This window comes from Scyliorhinus canicula, chromosome 1 (genome assembly GCF_902713615.1).
Source record: "Scyliorhinus canicula chromosome 1, sScyCan1.1, whole genome shotgun sequence".
NCBI classification, from domain to species: domain Eukaryota; kingdom Metazoa; phylum Chordata; class Chondrichthyes; order Carcharhiniformes; family Scyliorhinidae; genus Scyliorhinus; species Scyliorhinus canicula.
The window spans coordinates 128953698-128973483 of NC_052146.1; the positions used below are offsets into that span (position 1 = coordinate 128953698).

The 19786-nt window shown below is 47.1% G+C and overlaps 1 protein-coding gene across 2 annotated transcripts in view; it reads left to right on the top strand.

Annotated features, from left to right (window-relative positions):
- stpg1 (sperm-tail PG-rich repeat containing 1) overlaps positions 1 to 19786 on the top strand; it is a 108789-nt gene that overhangs the window by 44864 nt on the left and 44139 nt on the right. For both annotated transcript variants that reach the window (XM_038799820.1, XM_038799830.1), the window contains exon 2: positions 3782 to 3926. In XM_038799820.1, the coding sequence (XP_038655748.1) occupies positions 3830 to 3926 (97 nt within the window). In that variant the 5' untranslated portion in view covers positions 3782 to 3829. The remainder of the gene's footprint in view (positions 1 to 3781; positions 3927 to 19786) is intronic.

A 19786-nucleotide genomic window follows, 5' to 3' on the forward strand; every position in this document is an offset into this window, starting at 1 on the left:
TACCGCCCAAGGTTTATTGAGTAACTACAACAATATTAACATGAGTTCTTTACTTTAACTTTGATACTAGTGATACGGTTAACAAGATCTAACTATGGTAACCAAACGTATTTATTTCTTAATTTTACAATTTTTGAATGGATCTATGATTCCTAGAATTGTGCCAGTATTATAGATATAGATATAGAGAAATACAGCACAGAACAGGCCCCTCGGCCCACAATGTTGTGCCGAACTTTTGTCCTAGGTTAATAATAGAATTTTGGACACTAAGGGCAATTTATCATGGCCAATCCACCCAACCTGCACATCTTTGGACTGTGGGAGGAAACCGGAGTACCCGGAGGAAACCCACGCACACACGGGGTGGATGTGCAGACTCCACACAGACAGTGACCCAAGTCAAAATCGAACTTGGGACCCTGGAGCTGTGAAGCAATTGAGCTATCCACAATGCTACCGTGATGCCCTTAAGAAGAAATTAATCTACACTCCATTATTCTCCCACTAATCCATGTACCTATCCAATAGCCGCTTGAAGGTCCCTAACGTTTCCGACTCAACTACTTCCACAGGCAGTGCATTCCATGCTCCCACTACTCTCTGGGTAAAGAACCTACCTCTGACATCCCCTCTATATCTTCCACCATTTACCTTAAATTTATGTCCCCTTGTAATGGTTTGTTCCACCCGGGGAAAAAGATTCTGATTGTCTACTCTATCTATTCCCCTGATCATCTTATAAACCTCTATCAAGTCGCCCCTCATCCTTCTCCGTTCTAATGAGAAAAGGCCTAGCACCCTCAACCGTTCCTCGTAAGGCCTACTCTCCATTCCAAGCAACATCCTGGTAAATCTCCTTTGAACCTTTTCCAAAGCTTCCACGTCCTTCCTAAAATGAGGTGACCAGAACTCCAAATGTGGCCTGACCAATGTTTTGTACAGCTGCATCATCACCTGACAGCTCTTAAATTTAATCCCTCTGCTAATGAACACTAGCACACCATAGGCCTTCTTCACAGCTCTATCCACTTGAGTGGCAACTTTCAAAGATCTATGAACATAGATCCCAAGATCTCTCTGCTCCTCTACATTGCCAAGAACCCTACCGTTAACCCTGTATTCCGCATTCATATTTGTCCTTCCAAAATGGACAACCTCACACTTGTCAGGGTTAAACTCCATCTGCCACTTCTCAGCCCAGCTCTGCATCCTATCTATGTCTCTTTGAAGCCGACAACAGCCCCCCTCACTATCCACAACACCACCAATCTTCGTATGATCTGCAAATTTACTGACCCACCCTTCAACTCCCTAATCCAAGTCGTTAATGAAAATCACAAACAGCAGAGGAACCAGAACTGATCCCTGCGGTACGCCACTGGTAACTGGGCTCCAGGCTGAATATTTGCCATCTACCACCACTCTCTGTCTTCTATCAGTTAGCCAGCCTGTTCGTTATCCAACTGGCCAAATTTCCCACTATCCCATGCCTCCTTACTTTCTGCATAAGCCTACCATGGGGAACCTTATCAAATGCCTTACTAAAATCCATGTACACTACATCCACTGCTTTACCTTCATCCACATGCTTGGTCACCTCCTCAAAGAAGTCAATAAGACTTGTAAGGCAAGACCTACCCCTCACAAATCCGTGCTGACTATCCCTAATCAAGCAGTGTCTTTCCAGATGCTCAGAAATCCTATCCCTCAGTACCCTTTCCATTACTTTGCCTACCACCGAAGTAAGACTAACTGGCCTGTAATTCCCGAGGTTATCCCTATTCCCTTTTTTGAACAGGGGCACGACATTCGCCGCTCTCCAATCCTCTGGTACTACCCCTGTTGACAGCGAGGACGAAAAGATCATTGCCAACGGCTCTGCAATTTAATTTCTTGCTTCCCATAGAATCCTTGGATATATCCCGTCAGGCCCGGGGGACCTGTCTATCCTCAAGTTTTTCAAAATGCCCAACACATCTCCCTTCCTAACAAGCATCTCCTCGAGTTTACCAGTCTGTTTCACACTGTCCTCTCCAACAATATGGCCCCTCTCATTTGTAAATACTGAAGAAAAATACTTGTTCAAGACCTCTCCTATCGCTTCAGACTCAATACATAATCTCCCGCTACTGTCCTTGATCGGACCTACCCTCGCTCTAGTCATTCTCATATTTCTCACATATGTGTAAAAGGCCTTGGGGATTTCCTTGATCCTACCCGCCAAAGATTTTTCATGCCCTCTCTTAGCTCTCCTAATCCCTTTCTTCAGTTCCCTCCTGGCTGTCTTGTATCCCTGTCTGAACCTTGTTTCCTCAGCCTTACATAAGTCTCCTTCTTCCTCTTAACAAGACATTCAACCTCTCTTGTCAACCATGGTTCCCTCGACCATCTCTTCCCTGCCTGACAGGGACATACATATCAAAAACACGCAGTACCTGTTCCTTGAACAAGTTCCACATTTCACTTGTGTCCTTCCCTGACAGCCTATGTTCCCAACTTCTGCACTTCAATTCTTGTCTGACAGCATTGTATGTACCCTTCCCCCAATTGTAAACCTTGCCCTGTTGCACGCACCTATCCCTCTCCATTACTAAAGTGAAAGTCACAGAATTGTGGTCACTACCTCCAAAATGCTCCCCCACTAATAAATCTATCACCTGCCCTGGTTCATTACCAAGTACCAAATCCAATATGGCCTCCCCGCTGGTCGGACAATCTACATACTGTGTTAGAAAATCTTCCTGGACACACTGCACAAACACTACACCATCCAAACTATTTGATCTAAAGAGTTTCCACTCAATGTTTGGGAAGTTGAAGTCACCCATGACTACTACCCTGTGACTTCTGCACCTTTCCAAAACCTGTTTCCCAATCTGTTCCTCCACATCTCTGCTGCTATTGGGGGGCCTATAGAAAACTCCCAACAAGGTGACTGCTCCTTTCCTATTTCTGACTTCAACCCATACTACCTCAGTAGGCATATCCCCCTTGAACTGCCTTTCTGCAGCTGTTATACACCTTACACCCTCCTCACCTAACTACCTCAGTCACCAAACTCTCACTGTAGCACTCAAATGCAACCAGTTCAGCACCCCTCAGTCACCAAACTATCACTGTAGCACTCAAATGCAACTAGTTCAGCACTCCAGTTTGATTAATATCTAATTTTGTTGTTTCCAAGCTGTTTTGGATTGTTGGTTGTGTTCCTGCCACAGTTCTGTAACTGGTCAATCGGAGCTGCATAAAAGTGGCCTTCTGATTTTCACTTCCTGCAGGCTATTTCCCAAATCTGAGAGACAAGGAGGGAAAATATCCATGTCTCTCTGCTCCATGAACCTGAAATGGCCACTTGTGTGCGCTAATGAGCCATCTTCTGCACAAGAGACTTTTGAGGAAAGGGAGATTTATTTTTTCCTTCTTCCCATATCACCCAGAAAACTCCCCAATAAAATGGGGGAAATAAGAATACAGGTCCGGACTGTTTTTTCTACTTCTGGGCAGTGACATTCCTCAGCTCAGAACTGTGCAGGGTACAGACCAGCTCCTAAACCCTGTGTCTGTGCAGTCCTTCTGAAACTTGTAAGCACACAGGAATCCCTAAGGCCACTGTCATTAAATTCTCCTTCAGTCTCTAAGGCAGGCACACCACCTTTGCTTGTTGGCTGAAAATGGGAAGTCACAAGAAAATGATTGCTTCTGAGAAATAATAAGAGCTCACACTGTATGTTTGACCAAAGTGAATAGATTAACCAATTCCTCTGTTATGTCTGATTAGATGATCACAATTTGAGTGCGGAGGGCTGTCTCTACCCTCAGTGACAATATGGTAGACTCTATTATCGAATCCAAGGAGCCTGAGAACAAAGAGATTCACAGGCCTGAGTACAAATGGAATCATGACACGCTGATGGGAAATTCCGGTAAAGTAACATTCACAATATTAGTTGAAATTATCTATTTCTATCTATGCAGCTTGTTGATGCTGGGTGGTCCATGTCTCCATTAACCTATTGATTGAACCTCGTGGTGAAAATTCTCAAGGCAACATTAACTGTTCCTTTTTAAAATGTACCTGCTTTTCTCCTCCCCAACAATGCCCCCCACCCCCCCCCAGCAACGCGCCCCCCCCCCCCCCCCCCCCCCCGCCCTCGGCAAACTTGTTATATCCACTTCAGATAGTTAGTGTCTTCCTTCACTGAATCTCGACAGTGCAGAAGGAGGCCATTCGGCCCATCGAGTCTGCACCGACCATTTGAACGACACTCTACCCATGTCCACACCCATCCACCCCGCCCTACCCCTGTAGCCCCATAACCTAAGCTGCACAACCCTGGCAATTTAGCATGGCAAATCCACCTAACCCATACTTCTTTGGACTGTGGGAGGAAACCAAAGCACCCTGAGGAAACCCACGCAGACACGGGGGAGGATATACAAACTCCACAGAGACAGTAACCCAAGGCTAGACTTTAATCCATGTTTCTGGTGCCTTAAGGCAGCAGTGCTAACCACTGTGCCACTGTGCCACCCTTATTTCACTAAACATTTTAATGCAACAAATATTAAAATCAAGGAGAAAGCTTTACAAAAATTAATAAAAAGTAAATAAAATCAAAAATATGTCTAAAATAAATATGGATTGAAAACTGAGATTAACCATCAACAAACCATTCTATCGAAGAATACGGAAGTTCCCTCAGCCTTACCCATTTACTAGTGTTCTGGCTTTTAAAGCTCTGGCTTGGCAATATATCTTTTTAGTTTCATACTTTCTTTTATTTTATCATGTTCACTTTGGTCGTCCTGTGTTCTTGCCCTCCACCTCGCCTTTTCAATTAAATTAATAACCTGTTAGTTAACCTGTGTTCTTCCCTGTGGCTTGTCCCCACTATGTGTTTGGCATCACATCATATGGGATACCATTTTTCACAGGGTTATTTTAATGTGACTGGTACAGTACAAAGTCAGAGATAGGTTTCCATTCTTTCTGAACTGCTTGATCTATTCTTTTGCTTAAATCCCAAGTATGGATTTTCATAGCAAAACGTAGGCGAATAGAATACAAAGCAATGATCACGACAAAATCAAAACGAAAAGAGATGGTGCTATGTCAGCTAGAATATTAAAATAGTTACCAGGACTTTATACCCGTATTTGCCACAAGCGCAAATGGTGAAGTGGCCGCAAAATATCGTGAGACTCAGAAAATGGGTTGCCTGATTCCACTGGTGACATAACAGGGTCCCCGCCCTGTGGAAGGTTGGGAACCTGGGGCTGGATTCTCCGATTCTGCGGCCAAGTGCCGGTGCTGGTGCGGGATCTATAATGTTTTACGACGCCAAAATCGGCACCGAACCTTCACCGATTCCAGGACCGGTGAGGGGCTAGCAGTGGCGTCTGGTAGAACTCCCGGCTCCCACGTCAAAAGCAACTAGAGAATGGCCAGGTCCGTGGCTGCGCATGTGCACGGCAACGACCCGCAGCGATCGCGCTGTACAACATGGTGCCAGCCGCGCGCGGACCCGACCTCCAGATAGTGCCCTGGACACCCTTCGCCATCCCTGGACCACCCCCAACAGTCCCGCCATCCTTGCCGAAGTCCGCCCTGCCAGTGGCACGGCTTCACTTCCCCCCCCCCCGACACAGTCCGCAGCCACCACGTGAGGTTCACGAAAATTGAGAGCAGACGTGAACCGTGCCGTCGTGAATTCGGCCCATCGGGGAAGGAGATCGGGGAGGGCCTTCAGGTAACATCCTGAGGCCGTCCCAATGGCCTGCGCCGCACTCCCCGATGATGCCGTTTTGGAGGGGTCAAAGCATCTGGAAACAAGCGCTGCCCCGATATGTCGTAAAAGGGGATTCTCCACCCGATTACGATATTGGCGTCAGCAAGCGGAGAATCCTGCCCCTCATTTCAATACATTCAAATACAATCAGCAGGTTTCCTCATTGAATTGGCCTCCCACATTTGGAATGACTCCGGTTTACAACTGATTTTTAAAAATGAGAACCAGCTGAAGGTAACCCGCTGGGGGCCACACAGTTATGTATAGCCCCCAGCGGGAGAGGGACCCTAGCACAGCATGTGGGGGTTCCTCATGTCTAGGGGGTGGGGGGGGGGAGCCATCTCCATAGGTGGAGGCTCTGCGTGTCTGTGGCGAGGGTGGGGGGGGGGGGAGATTCCTGTGTTTCCTATTGGAGATCAGGGCACCCTATCTCGGGATTCCCGGCTGCCGTGTTTTTCCATACCCGCCCCACCATCGTGGCGGTGTGACCCATGCCTCAAAGTTTTTTCTGCAGAGGGCTGATCATCTGCCGAGGAAAGCTGGCTATGCAGCCTACAAACTGCATGCTGATTATCTCACCTCAGCCATGCCCTGTGCACAGAATGGAAAACTCCGCACGCAGTGTGCGTATTTTCATTAACTTAGTGCTCCTTTTGCAGAAATAAATCGCACCTTCCAAAGGGGTGAAGGCAGCACCGAACAGGAAGCTATAACTAAAGGCAGCTTTTGAGAGAGAGTCTTTTGAAAGCAGGAAAAAAGGTTGTAAGTTAGTGATTTTGGAAGAGTACTCAAAAAACATTGGCCTGGACTTTGTGCTTGTTGGGCTCGAGTGATCAGTGGTGTCGGAAGTAGACTTATAGCGTCTCCAGATACCATCAGACTCTGGCCGCAATTTCATGCTGTCCGGCCATTTAACTGGAAGCCGGCATGAACTCTGCACTGGGAGGGGCTCAGCACTGCTGGGGGTGCGGGTGGGAAGAGAGAGATTGCTGAGTGAATTGAGGGTGGATGTTTCCAACGATCTTCCTGAAGGCTGACAGCTGCCATGGAGCTGCCTCAGGGAGCTGCAATTCTGTATAAATGAAATGAACTCAAATAAACACTGCACACTGCATCTACACTGCAAATCAACATTACCAACAACAGACCACACCTCATCTCAAACGTCTTCTTTTATTTTATATCACCCTGGACATTTTGTCCCGCCCTGGAATGTGTTTGTTGCGAATTGTGAAGGCCGCCTGGCCAATACGATCCAAAATTGTTTTAGTGGCAGGAGGCAGCGAGGGTATTGGTTGAAGGTTATTTTTGTGACTGGAAGCTTGTGTCCAGTGGTGTACCACAGGGATCGGCGCTGGATCCCTTACTGTTAGTAGTGTACATTAATGTTCTAAATGTGAATGTGGGAGATATTAAAGTAAGTGCACAGATGACACAAAAATTGGTACTGTGGCAAATAGCGAGGAGGATATAGGGCAGGGGTGGGCAAACTTTTCCGTGCAAGGGCCACATTCAGAAATTCACAATTTTAAAGGGCCGCATAGTATATTAAGTAAAATAATTACTTCACCCGGTTATGATTCTGGGCGCCTCATATAGAACATAGAACATAGAACAGTACAGCACAGAACAGACCCTTCAGCCCTCGATGTTGTGCCGCGCAATGATCACCCTACTCAAGTCAACGTATCCACCCTATACCAGTAAGTAACCCAACAGCCCCCCCATTAACCTTAAAAAAAAATTAAAAATTAAAAAAAAAAATTTTTTTAAATATATATATTTTTTTTAATGACTTGGTGGGCCGCATAAAGACCTTTGGCGGGCCGCATGCGGCCCGCGGGCCATAGTTTGCCCACCCCTGATATAGGGGCAGGCTGGTCAGGTGGACTCAGTGACAAATGGAATTTAACCCTGAAAAGTGATTCATCTTGGGCGGAGGAACAAGGCAAGGGAATAAATAATGAACGACAGGATGCTAGGAAGTACAGAGGACTTGGTGTGCATGTCCATAGGTCCCTGAAAGCAGCAGGACAGGTAGATAAGTTGGTTAAGAAGGCATATGGGATACGTGCCTTTCTTAGCTGAGGCATAGAATACAAGAACAGGGAGGTTTTGGTGGAGCTGTATAAAATGCACAGCTAGAGTACTGTGTGCAGTTCTGGTCGCCACTTTAGGAAGGACGTGATTGCACTGGAAAGGGCGCAGAGGAGATTCACCAGGGTGTTGCCTGGGCTGGAGCATTTCAGCTACGAGGAGAGGTTGGTTAGGCTGGGGTTGTTCTGCTTTGAGCAGAAAAGTCAGAGGGGGGACCTGATTGATGTGTCCAAAATTATGAAGGACATAGATAGGATAGATGGGAAGAAATGTTTCGCCTTAGAGGGGACATAGATTTAAAGTAATGGGTAGGAGATTTTAGAAGGAATTTGAGGAAAAATGCTTTTACCCTGAGGGTGGTGGGAAACTGGAACTCACTGTCTGAAAGGTAGAGGTGGGAAACCTCACAACATTTAGGAGGCAGTTAGATGAACACTCGAAACGCTGTCGTGTGCAAGGCTAAGGACCAAGTGCTGGAGAATGGGATTGAATAGATAGGTGCTTAATGGCCGACACAGACTCGATGGGCGGAAGAGCCTCTTTCTGTGCTGCAAAACTCTATCAGCGAGATTTTCTAATCCCCCGCTGGGTTGGAGAATCCCGGGGGGCAGCGCGAATCCCACCCTACCGCCCTGACGCCAACTGCCGTATTCTCCGGCGCCGGTTTTCGGGCGGGTGCGGTGTTCACACCACGGCGGTCGGGGGCCGTTGGCAAATCTCCAAGTGCTGAGCGGCCTTCGGTTTTTGGCCAGTCCGGCCGGTGTGGATTAGACATGGTCCAAAACGAAGGGCATAGCAGGTAAGTCAACTGGGGCGGTCCTCGGGGGTGGCGCGGGGGGCTCCGACCCCGGGGAGGCCCCCACGGTGGCCTGGCTCACGATCGGGGCCCACCGATCTGCAGGCAGACCTGTGCCATGGGGCCACGTCTTCTGTGCCGGCCCCTGTAGGGCTCCGCCATGGCCGGCGTGGAGAAGACACCCCTCTGCGCATGCACCAGAATATGCCGGTGGTTCCGCGCATGCACGGGGTCACGCCGGCCCTTTGGTGCATGCGCAGACTCGCGCAGTCCCTTCAGTGTCGGCTGGCGCGACGCCAACCCCTCCGGCGTCCACCTAGCCCCCGAAAGTGCGGAGAATTGTTGACACCGGAGTGGTTCGCGCCTGTTTTCCTGGCATGGAGCCTTAGTCCCGCGAACGGAGAATCCCGCACTCTGACTCTAATTGGCCTGTCTGCCAATCACAACAGTGGACAGCCCACATATAATCACCACCAATAGCCCCCTCAATGGGCTTAATTGCCTGCTTAATTATTAGCAGTCATGCTTCAAATTACCGTGTGCACCTGACAACTGTACTGTTGCTGTGAGCACAATGACCCAACGTCTTCTCACGCAATTTCACGTGCTTCCGGGTCAGGCGCGTGCTTGCTCTATCAACATTGTATTCTGGCCGTGTTTTAATAGCTGCTTGATTGCTCCAGTAGTGGACCAGAAAAATAGCGAATGAGCAGTAGTCAGATCGGAGAAAAAAGATTTAAGTATTCATTCTCTCATGATTATTTTATGGGCCTCCCATCTCCACCCTTGACAGTGGTTGGGCAGGAGATGCTTTCCCAGATTAGTTGGAGTGGAAACAGCGAGAGATTTGAATATGAGGACAAAGATTATCTGAGTCACAAAATATGGTCAGGATGGAGTGAGGGGTGTGTGGATCTTTGCATGGAAAATTCAAGGTGTAGTCTTCCAAGTTTGTGGAGCGTATAGGTGGGGAGGCAGGGAGGAGAACATCTGACTCCTCAAGGTGATGAAATAATTTCGTAAGGACTATAGGGCTGGTGCCAGCACTTGACAATGAATATTACCTTGAGCGATTGCTGACAAATTAAGTTGCTCTGCCCAGCAATCAAATTTAATGTTCTACAATGGGTGGAGATGTTCTCGTTTTTAATGCCTATAATTAAGTGACAGATCTGATCAATAGGCCTGAAGATAACCATAAGGTAGAAGCCAGAAACCAAGATGCATCAAAAACAATCACTTCAAACTTGTCACATGATTTGTCACGGTTCATCACACTTAGAGCAATTTAAATCAACATGATATCTAAATTGTTAGATAGCCCTAAAAGATTCCTGGTATCGTGATCTGTGCAGAAGACCAAGCAGTAAATTCGGAAGGAAATTTTCCTTTGTAAGATAAGACATCCTTCTTGCTAAATAAAAGGTTTGTTGCCAATTGGCACCAGAATCACCAATAATGCTGCCAATTAATAATGATGCTCTTTAGAGTCGCCAGGTATCAAATGGTACCACCACAAGGCTTTACCGGATATCAAAGGACCACACAACCAGTTAGTCAGTTCAAGTTCAAAGATGGTTTATTTACACAGATGGATTACTTTGACATGCAACACAAAACACTACAAGTTAAACTACACCTAACAACTACAATAACCTATACTTAACTTCAGGGCAACCGGCTCTATGCAGATGGACAAGGCCTTTTTCCGGATCTTGCGTGGCTGGGTGGATGAAGTTGCTCTGTTTCTGCTGGGCTCATCTGTCTGGTAGCGATCGTTGGTCTTGAACGTTTCTGTCTGGTCGTTTTGCTGCACTTGGTTTGGCATAGGCCGGATCCAAGAGAGACCAAGCACATGGCTGTGTCTCTTCTTATCCCTCTGGGGTTTCACATTCTTTGGGGTGGTCCTTAACTTGGACCCAATAATTCGACAGGCTTCGATCAATCACTTCCTTCGATTTTGGCCAATAAAGGGGCGGGTGCCTTGATGGCTGGGTGTGCCTTTTATGGTCATTGACCATGGCTGTTTGGGCTCCCTGAGTAAAGGGATTGGCGCCGATCAGTCTGTGGCTGTATTGGTTTCTTGAGTGCAGTCCTATTGTTCTGGGGAAATGGGCCATTAGAAAGCAAACAAGCGGGGGTTTTGATTGTGTCTAGCTATCTGGGTTGCAAATACACACACAAGCTCTGAGGCTGTCTGAGTCCTGAGTTGGCCATAATTCCCATGGTCCTTTGCAGGTGGCCATCTGAGATGGCTAAATCCCGTTCTCTTGATCCTGAATGCGAAGTGTGGTGGATCACACAGTTGATCCCTTATCCATCCCTGATGTGCCGGTTACCCTTGGTCATGGACAGGTTCTACACTACTCTGTTGTCCTATGTTTTTGGAGCATTTATTAACATTTTTACTAACACATCATACATTCATAATTTCTAACGGGTGACTATAAAACATTTCACTGTTCTGCACAATTGAATATCTAGCACTACCTAAGCTACTCTCAAATATCAAAAAGAACTTATGTACAATACAATATTTCAAAACAGCAGCATCACATTCCTACTTAATCTATCAAAGTTAGAGAGGTATACGGTCTTTATTTTTATCAGCGATTACAGTGTTTGTTGAGTTGGAGGAATTCCAAGGAAGGGGGCTCGGAGTGTATATATCGGGAAGCAGGAGGCTCTTTTTCGCAATTTGTGGAGTCTAATTGTCTGGATGACACTGCAGATTATTGCAATTCCTAGAAGGGCCTCGACTGTGTATGAAAGGGGGTACCATTTGGCAATGTTTTCGCACCAAGTGGGGCTTTCAGTGTCTATCTCTATGTGTGGTGTGGTGTCTGGGCTAGGGGTGTCATGTTGTGCGGTGGTGTTCGGGGCTGGTGTGGTGTGTGGTCCAGAGGCTTGTAACGCGTGCAGTTGTAGGAGTCCAGCAATGATCACAATGTAGGTCATCAGTCCCTGCTTCAACTTGTCTTCTTCCATGTTCCATGTGATCCTGGGGGTGCAAGCATAATATCTGTTATTATCTTCGTTTAATATCTCGCTTTATTTATCTTTCTCTCCTTAATCCAATTTCCCACTATGATCATCACCATATGTGACTCCCTCATTATTTTTTTGAAATAACGCTTTGAGAGACAAGAAATACCAATTTTTAAAGTACAGAGATTCCTGCAGCATGTGGCCGATGCAGGGGGTGGGTGGACAATTTCTCCCACCAGTCTTTTCTTTACTTGCAACCAGTGGTGGTTGAAGCTCATCTTACCCAGCCAAATTTTAGGGCGGCCAGTTTTATCAAGTTTCTTCATCCCAGGGTCCAGAGGTAGTTCGCGTGCAGCGGCATATGTGATTTAGCTGATTTAGCACAGTGGGCTAAACAGCAGGCTTGTAATGCAGAACAATGCCAGCAGCACAGGTTCAATTACTGTACCGGCCTCCCCGAACAGGTGCCGGAATGTGGCGACTCGGGACTTTTCATAGTAACTTCATTGAAGCCTACTTGTGACAATAAGCGATAGATTATTATAGGGACTGTTTAGCACAGGGCTAAATCGCTGGCTTTGAAAGCAGACTAAGGCAGGCCAGCAGCACAGGTTCAATTCCCATACCAGCCTCCCCGAACAGGCGCCGGAATGTGGCGACTAGGGGCTTTTCACAGTAACTTCATTTGAAGCCTACTTGTGACAATAAGCGATTTTCATTTCATTTCATTTCATATGTGGCAACCAAATGTGTCAAACATGTAAATAGCAGGTGGGGAACGACCAGAGGGTCGCGGAAGGTAAAGTGATGAGTGTAAAGACTGTGGCAAAGGGCATTCTTTAAACCACAATAAAAGAGCAGAGAAGGGAAAACTGCCAAAGACAGTGAAACGTGTACAGAACCATTCTAAAGTACTCGAAGTAACGGGAACATGAAAATGAAAATCGCTTATTGTCACGAGTAGGCTTCAATGAAGTTACTGTGAAAAGGCCCTAGTCGCCACATTCCGGCGCCTGTCAGGGGAGGCTGATACGGGAATCGAACCGTGCTGCTGGCCTGCTTGGTCTGCTTTAAAAGCCAGCGATTTAGCCCAGTGAGCTAAATCAGCCCCTACATGAGGTGCGTGTGGGCCGTGGCAGGGCAAGAATGGGTGGAATACCCAGGTGGGCGGTGATCAGTGTCGTAGCTCCACTACACTAGTTTAACTGACCGGATGCATTTGGGGTCCTTAGGCAGGGCGGGGATTAGTGCCGTTATTCCCTACCTGGGTGACCTAAATGAGCAGAAAGAATTTGTAACACATGTGAGATCCAACAATTGTTCCTTTAACGGCCATTGGTCAGTAAATGGCTCCGGAAGAATAACTATGACTGTATCAAGAAATTGGGTGTCAGGCCGACATTAATTAAAACCATGTAACAAGAAGAAAGAAAGAAGGAAAATAAATAGGTGGGCAGGCTCCATCAGATAGTAGGACACCGTAATCCTTATGCAGCGTCTTTTTCTCATCACCTGGGCACCTCAGGGTTCTGTATCAAAATTTTCTGTATCTGTAAAAGCGTTGTAAAAGAATTACCATAACCAGTGTCAGAATCTGAATCATCACCATCTCCCGGTTGCCAGACTCGTGTCTGCCGTTTTGTGCCGTGGACGTGTGGGCCGTCGTGGAATCCGAATCATCATGTCTAACCAGTCTACAAGAGTTGTCGCGGTGACAAAAAGGGGGCTGTTTGCCATGAAACGTAGGGGCGATGGCAGTGAAGGGCAAGTTACTGTTGTCGTGCGGTGACTCTGTCTCAGGCTCTGGCTGTGGCTGTGGAAGGGGGCATAGGGGGCCAAACATGTCTTGGTTGTGGTACTGCGGGCTGGAGTGACCGGGGCCAGGGAGGTTGTACCAGTGGTCAGTGATCGTGGTCAATTGGGGGAGGCTGGTGCTGTCGTCGGAGTCAAGCTCAAGGTGGAAGGTCGTACCTGTGGCGGACACAAGATCGGGTCTGTGGGCGTGGACGTGCTGTCAGGGCTGGGGGAGGGTTCCGCCCCACTCGATGGGTGGGGCGGAATTGTCTGCTATTGCTCGGGCGATGTGGTGGGAGTGGCTACATTGGGTTTCCTAGACTTTGAGCTGGTTGATGTGGAACCAACCAGTTTTACCATTGGGGTACGTTATCTTGTATACAGAGGGCCTTACTTTGTCCAAAACGGAGTAGGGTCCTGCAAATTTGGAGGGGAGGGGAAAGAACTGGTGTTGTAAAGGGAAACCATTACATGTCCGACTGTGTAATCTACGGGGTGGACGGTTTTGTCAAAGCAGGCTTTACTCTGCTTCCTTCTAGCGCCTGTAGCCACCTGGGGTGGCCACGTCCCGATTCCAAAATGGACACTCGCAAAGAGCGCAGGGAAAAACGGATAACACTAGAGAAAACAAGCAGGTGCAAGGTTTCCTGTGTATTAGGATTTACAGAACCCAGACAGAACTGGAACCAATAGCTATTAGCATATTAATGAGCTATCTCCGGGGACAAAAAGAAACATTGAAACAATCGAGACCAGGACAAACTCCCCGGCGCCAGTGGAAGCTAAAACAAAGGCAGGCCAACGGTTACATTGGGCCCGCCCAACGATCAGGGAACAACCCCGGTATTGGAGAAAATCAATACGAACGATTGGGACATGGTCCAATTAATTGGGACCAAGTCCGGGGTCTGCCCAGAAGGCCGTGAAACCCCTGGGGACTATAAAATAGAGTCCCCAAGTTCAGTTCGCTCTCCTGGAAGCTCTCAGAAGATTGCTCCACCTTCACCTTGGCTTTTGGCTCTCAGCATCGAGAGGCCCGCCAAGCACCAACCAAGTAAGTCTAAGGTCAACGCACGCTACGAGATAGACGCTCCTAGCTACTATTCTATACCAGTTCGAAGCCAGCAGTATCAGAACCGGACAACGGCCATTGTTCCTCTGACTGAGTGGGCCACTCGAAGCTAAGTATAGGCTTTAGTAGTAGTTGTTGTTTAGCGAATAGAGTTTATGCATGAGTAATAATTGACTGTGTGTGTAAATAAATGTGTGTTGATTTTAAACTTACTAGCTGGTGTATTGAGTTATTGATCAGTACTTGGCTTTTAAACCCTGTGGTGGCATCAGTAAGATACCTGGCGACTCTTGAGCAAAGGTAGTTAAAACAGAGCAAATTAAGGGAGAGCATAACGAGCAACACGCCTAGTTGGACAGCTGCAGCAAGCTGTGCTGCTTTAATATTGTCTGTGACTTGTTGGACCGCTTTTTCATAGGTGAGGGTGGTGACTGTGGGGCTTGCCAAATCGAGACCTAATAAATATTCAATTCCTTTCATGGGCCATTGGGTCATGAGAGTGTGGGGAGGGGAGGGGGGGGGGGGGGGGGGGGGTGAAACCTGTGGAACTGGAAACAGTGTTCCAAATAAACATAAGGGCAAATGGGAGAACTGTGTCCCATGTGGTATTATTCTGTTGCACCATCTTTCTAATGGTTTCTTTTAAAGTGCGGTTCATTCTCTCAACAATGCCGCTGGATTGGGGGTGATACGAGATGTGACATTTTTGTTTGATTCCAAAAGTCGTTAGGACATTTTGCATGACTCTCTGCCGGTGAAATGGGAACCTTGGTCTGACTCAATGATGCGGGGGAGTCCCCAGCGTGTAAATATCTGTTGGGTCAAATTCTTAGCTGTGGCATTTGGAGTGTTTGTCCGTGAGGGAAATGCTTCTACCCATTTTGTAAAGGTGTCGATTATCACTAATATGTATTTGAAACCATTTCTGCAAGGGGGGGAGGGGGCCAATGTAGTTGAGTTGCAAATTTGTCCAAGGGCCATTAACGGGTCGGGTGTGTCTCAATTGTCCTTTCTTGGAGTACCTTTCAGGATTGTTCTGTGCACAGATTGAACAATTCTCAACATAATGTGTTGCATCGGATTTTAAATCGGGCCACCAACACAAAGGTCTTAAATGGACAATGGTATTATCTATCCCCTGATGTCTGTGTCCGTCATGAAACTGGTAAATTATCTGGTTTCTGTCCTGGGTGGGGACCACATAAATTCCAATTTTCAAAACTATTCCATCCTGCACCGTTGGTGAGTCCTTGCATTTGTCGTAGGGGGCTGGGAAATTACCGTCTAAAACTTGTTTGAGAGTATTGTCTGCCTTTGGGCCTGGGATAGATCCTCGATATTGGTCTGTGAAACCTGGACTGCGTGTATCGGTTCACTTTCAGGGGGTTGCCAAAAGTAACCATGGCATGATCCTGACTTAGCTAAGGCGCCTTTACCTTACCGGCTGGGGAGGAACGATGATGGCTTCTCACTTTAATATTACTGTACGTGCGGTCGTTAGCTGTCCTAAGAATGTGTTTCAACAATGGGGCTGAGGTAAGGGTTTACCATCAGCAGATACGAATCCTCAAGAATCCACAGGGCAGGAATTCTATCAAGATATTTCACACATATAAACTGTCCGAATGTCTGTCTGTGGGGATTGGAAAGGAACCGGGGTGCTGCACTACATATGCTATGGCTGCTAGTTCTGCTGCTTGTGATCCTAGGTGGCCGGGTAATTTTAAAGATATTTCTTCGAATAAGCATCCCTGTGCGTCTTCTACATAAATTCCACAACCAGTTATTCTCTTTCCATTTTCTATCATGGAGGAACCATCTACATAAATCTTTAAAGCATTGTCTGTGGTGTGTGGATTTTGCGTTTTACTGCCTGCTCGTGTGTGTAATGACTTCAGAGTAAAGAGTCCTGTGTGTTGTTGGGCTGCTATGATCTGTCACTTATGTGGGATCCCTGCATACTGAAGGTTATCTGCTAGAAATGTGTGGGTCTTTGTACGTTTGACTGTAATGTCTCTTCCTTGTAACAACAGTGTCCAGCGAGCTGCTCTGATCTGGCTGACTGAACTGTCCTTTCACCTACCATCTAACAATAGCTGCATTGGGGTGTGCTCGGTTAAAATCGTTACTGGGTTCAGGCCTGTGATGTATGCAAAATACTGTACTGCCCAAAAGACTGCAAGCAAGTGCCGTTCGCAGGCTGTAAATCCTAACTCTACGGGATCCAAAGTTCATGAGGCATAGGCTACGGGTCCTCAACGATCATGTCTTTCCTGTAGGAGTACTGCTGAAAGGATTCGATCGGTGGTTGCTACTTCTATGGCATAGGGAGATTGTGGGTTTGGAACTAGGGCGCGTTTTAATTCATCGATGGCGTCTGTGTGCTGAGGAAGCCATTCCCATGGGGTGTTCCTTTTAAAGAGCTCTGAGAGGCGGGCTGCTTTTGTGGCAAAACCATCTATATGGTTCCTACAATATCCAACTAATCCTAAGAATGACCGGAGTGCAGTGATATTGTGGGGCTGGGGCAATTTAACTGTTGACTCAATTCACTTCTGTTCGATCTCTCTCCATAGTGGGTGATAATGGTACCTGAATAAAGAATCTTTTCTTTTAAGATCTGGGCTTTTTTGGGGTTGACCTTGCATCTAATGGATTGCAGGAGGCCAAGTAATTCCAATAGGAGCTGTACATGGTCCTCCTTTGTGTCTGTCTGTAGGAGTAAGTTGTCCACATACTGTATAAGGCATTCGGGGTGGGAAAATTTGGAAAGTCCGTTGGCCAATTGTCGGTGGAAAATGGAGGGGGAGTTGTGGAATCCTTGTGGGAGGCATGTCCATGTGTACTTCTGCCCTTGAAATGTGAAAGCAAACTTATATTGACAGGTCTTGTCTAGTGGGATGGACCAAAAGCCATTGCTGATGTCCAGCACTGTGAAGTACTTTGCTTGTACTCCCTCCTTGAGCATGATCTCGGGACTTGTGGCAACGGTGGGGGCTGCAAAAGGGTGACCTTGTTAAGTTCCCGGTAGTCGATTGTCAGTCGCCAAGAACTATTGTGTTTTTTCACAGGCCAAATTGGGGCATTATTTGTTGAGGCTACGAGTCGAATTACTCCTTGATCTAGTAAGCTAATGATGACTTTTGAAATCTCACCCTCTGCTTGCTGTGAGAAACCGTATTGCTTCTGTGGCTTAGGATCGGGATCTGAAATTGTGACTATTCCTAGGATCTTCCCACAATGGTGTTGGGCGAAGGAAGCTTTATGTTTTCTGAGGACCTCTCTAAGGTCTATACTAATTGTTTGCGGATCAAACCAATAGTCTCCTACTGAGCAAATCCTATGTTCATAGTCCCCTACTGTGAGCGTAGAGGGGGCTCTCACTGTTTTGGCCATTTTCCATACACACCCATTCACGGGATCAAAGGAAAGGTTGTGGGAGCTCATAAAATTGATTCCTAGAATGTGCTTGGCTGTTTGGGGCAAGTTGACTAAAACAACGGGGTGTCTGGTGCATATGGTTCCTATCTGAATATCTACGGAGGCTGTGATGTATCTCTGCTGTACGTGTCCGGTAAATCCACTAAGGGTGATGGTGTCTGTGGTGGGCCATTTATCACTCTGGAACATTGTGGAGGAGTTTAAAGTGGTGCGGGACCTTCCTGTGTCCCAAAGAAATTCTACTGGATGTCCCCGGACTGTGCCTGTGACTACTGGTCGGCCTGATTTGTCCCAGAGTGTGTCGCAGACAAATGTTGGGGAGTCCGCACACCGTCAATCTGTGGTGTTGATTGCTGAATTATCTGAAAGGGCGCTAATACTATGTATGGGCCTAACATTGTTCCTAGGTGGGGCGTTTGATTGCTGGTGCCATTGCTGGTTCGGGGGGGTTTTGTCAGCATTCGCGGGCGTAATGTCCCATGTGTCCACAATTATAGCGACCTCATGGTGCCTGTGCTCTGGGGTGCTGTCCTTCATGTCTACCCTCGTTTATCCATGCTGGGTCCTGGCTAGTTTTAACTGGGTGCATATTTGCTTCTATCTGTTCCTGATCTGCCTTCCTGTGTAGGGATTGTTCCCAAGCTCTGGAGAATCTCTTTAAAACCCAAACTTCATTGTTTGTGTGGTCTGCGGGGTCGTAATTCACACACCTGCTTCTGTGGCATGCGAGACTAAAGCATGGGACCATTTAGAGGTGTCGTCCTCATTTAAGTGTGCGCAGTTCAAATCCCCAAATACTGCTTTAAAATGGATCCAGAGGCGACTTACAAATGCGGTTGGATGCTCTCCCTTCTTTTGCCTACAGCGGTTTAAACCTACGACTGGGTCTCCCTTGTTGTACCCGATCGCATCTAAAATGGCCGTTTTCAATTCCTGTAGGGTTCCTCCTCCTACATTCTGGGGTTCTGGCAAAGCTGAGCTGACGGACAGGTCAAGGCTCATTACTATAAGTTTAACTTCCTCCCTTTCGTCTAGACCGTACATAACCTTTTGCTGGCGTACTCTCTCAAAGAAATTATGCGGGTCTGCGGTGGGTTTGAATGGATCAATTTTAGTGCAGGCATCTCTCAATTAGGTGATGGATAAAGGGTGGTGTAAACGCAATCGGGCTCCTCCCGATCCGATGACTTTTACTGTGTGGTGACCGGATTCATGGGGATGTGTGCTGCATGTGCAGTCGGTGTTGCGGGTGCTTTCGTTTTCGGGGTATGGGGGCTCTATTGTGATTTTCTGTGCCCTCCACATATCCCTGGGAGGTTTCATTTAGTTCTTGCCAATTGAGGACACCTTCCTCATCTAAATTTTGTCCAAAGGTATACCTAAATCCATTTTGCACTGAAAGCAGTGACTGCAACTTCTCTATTTGTTGTCTACATTTCGCATGGTCTACTGTGCTCTATCTTTGTTCTGTCGTGGAGCTATGGAATGCTCGTAAAGCTGCCTTTAAATCTGTGCATTGACTCGTTAACTGTGCTACCTGCTGTTCTGTCTCTTGTCGTACCAAGACTGCTCACTCTGTATCTTGGTAGGCTTTATCGTACTGGGTCTGAAAGTTGCTAAGGTGAACTAAACAAGATTGGTGTGCCCGTTTGACATCAGCCATCTCTTTATCTTTAGCGGCCAACTGATCCCGGAGTTGCTCAATAATCTTTTTGCTTTCACTGTTGTTTCCCTCATTCTTCTCTTCTTTCTCAACTAGCTGCCTGCGGAGCGTCCTCATGACCTCCTCTGTGCCTTGCAACTGTG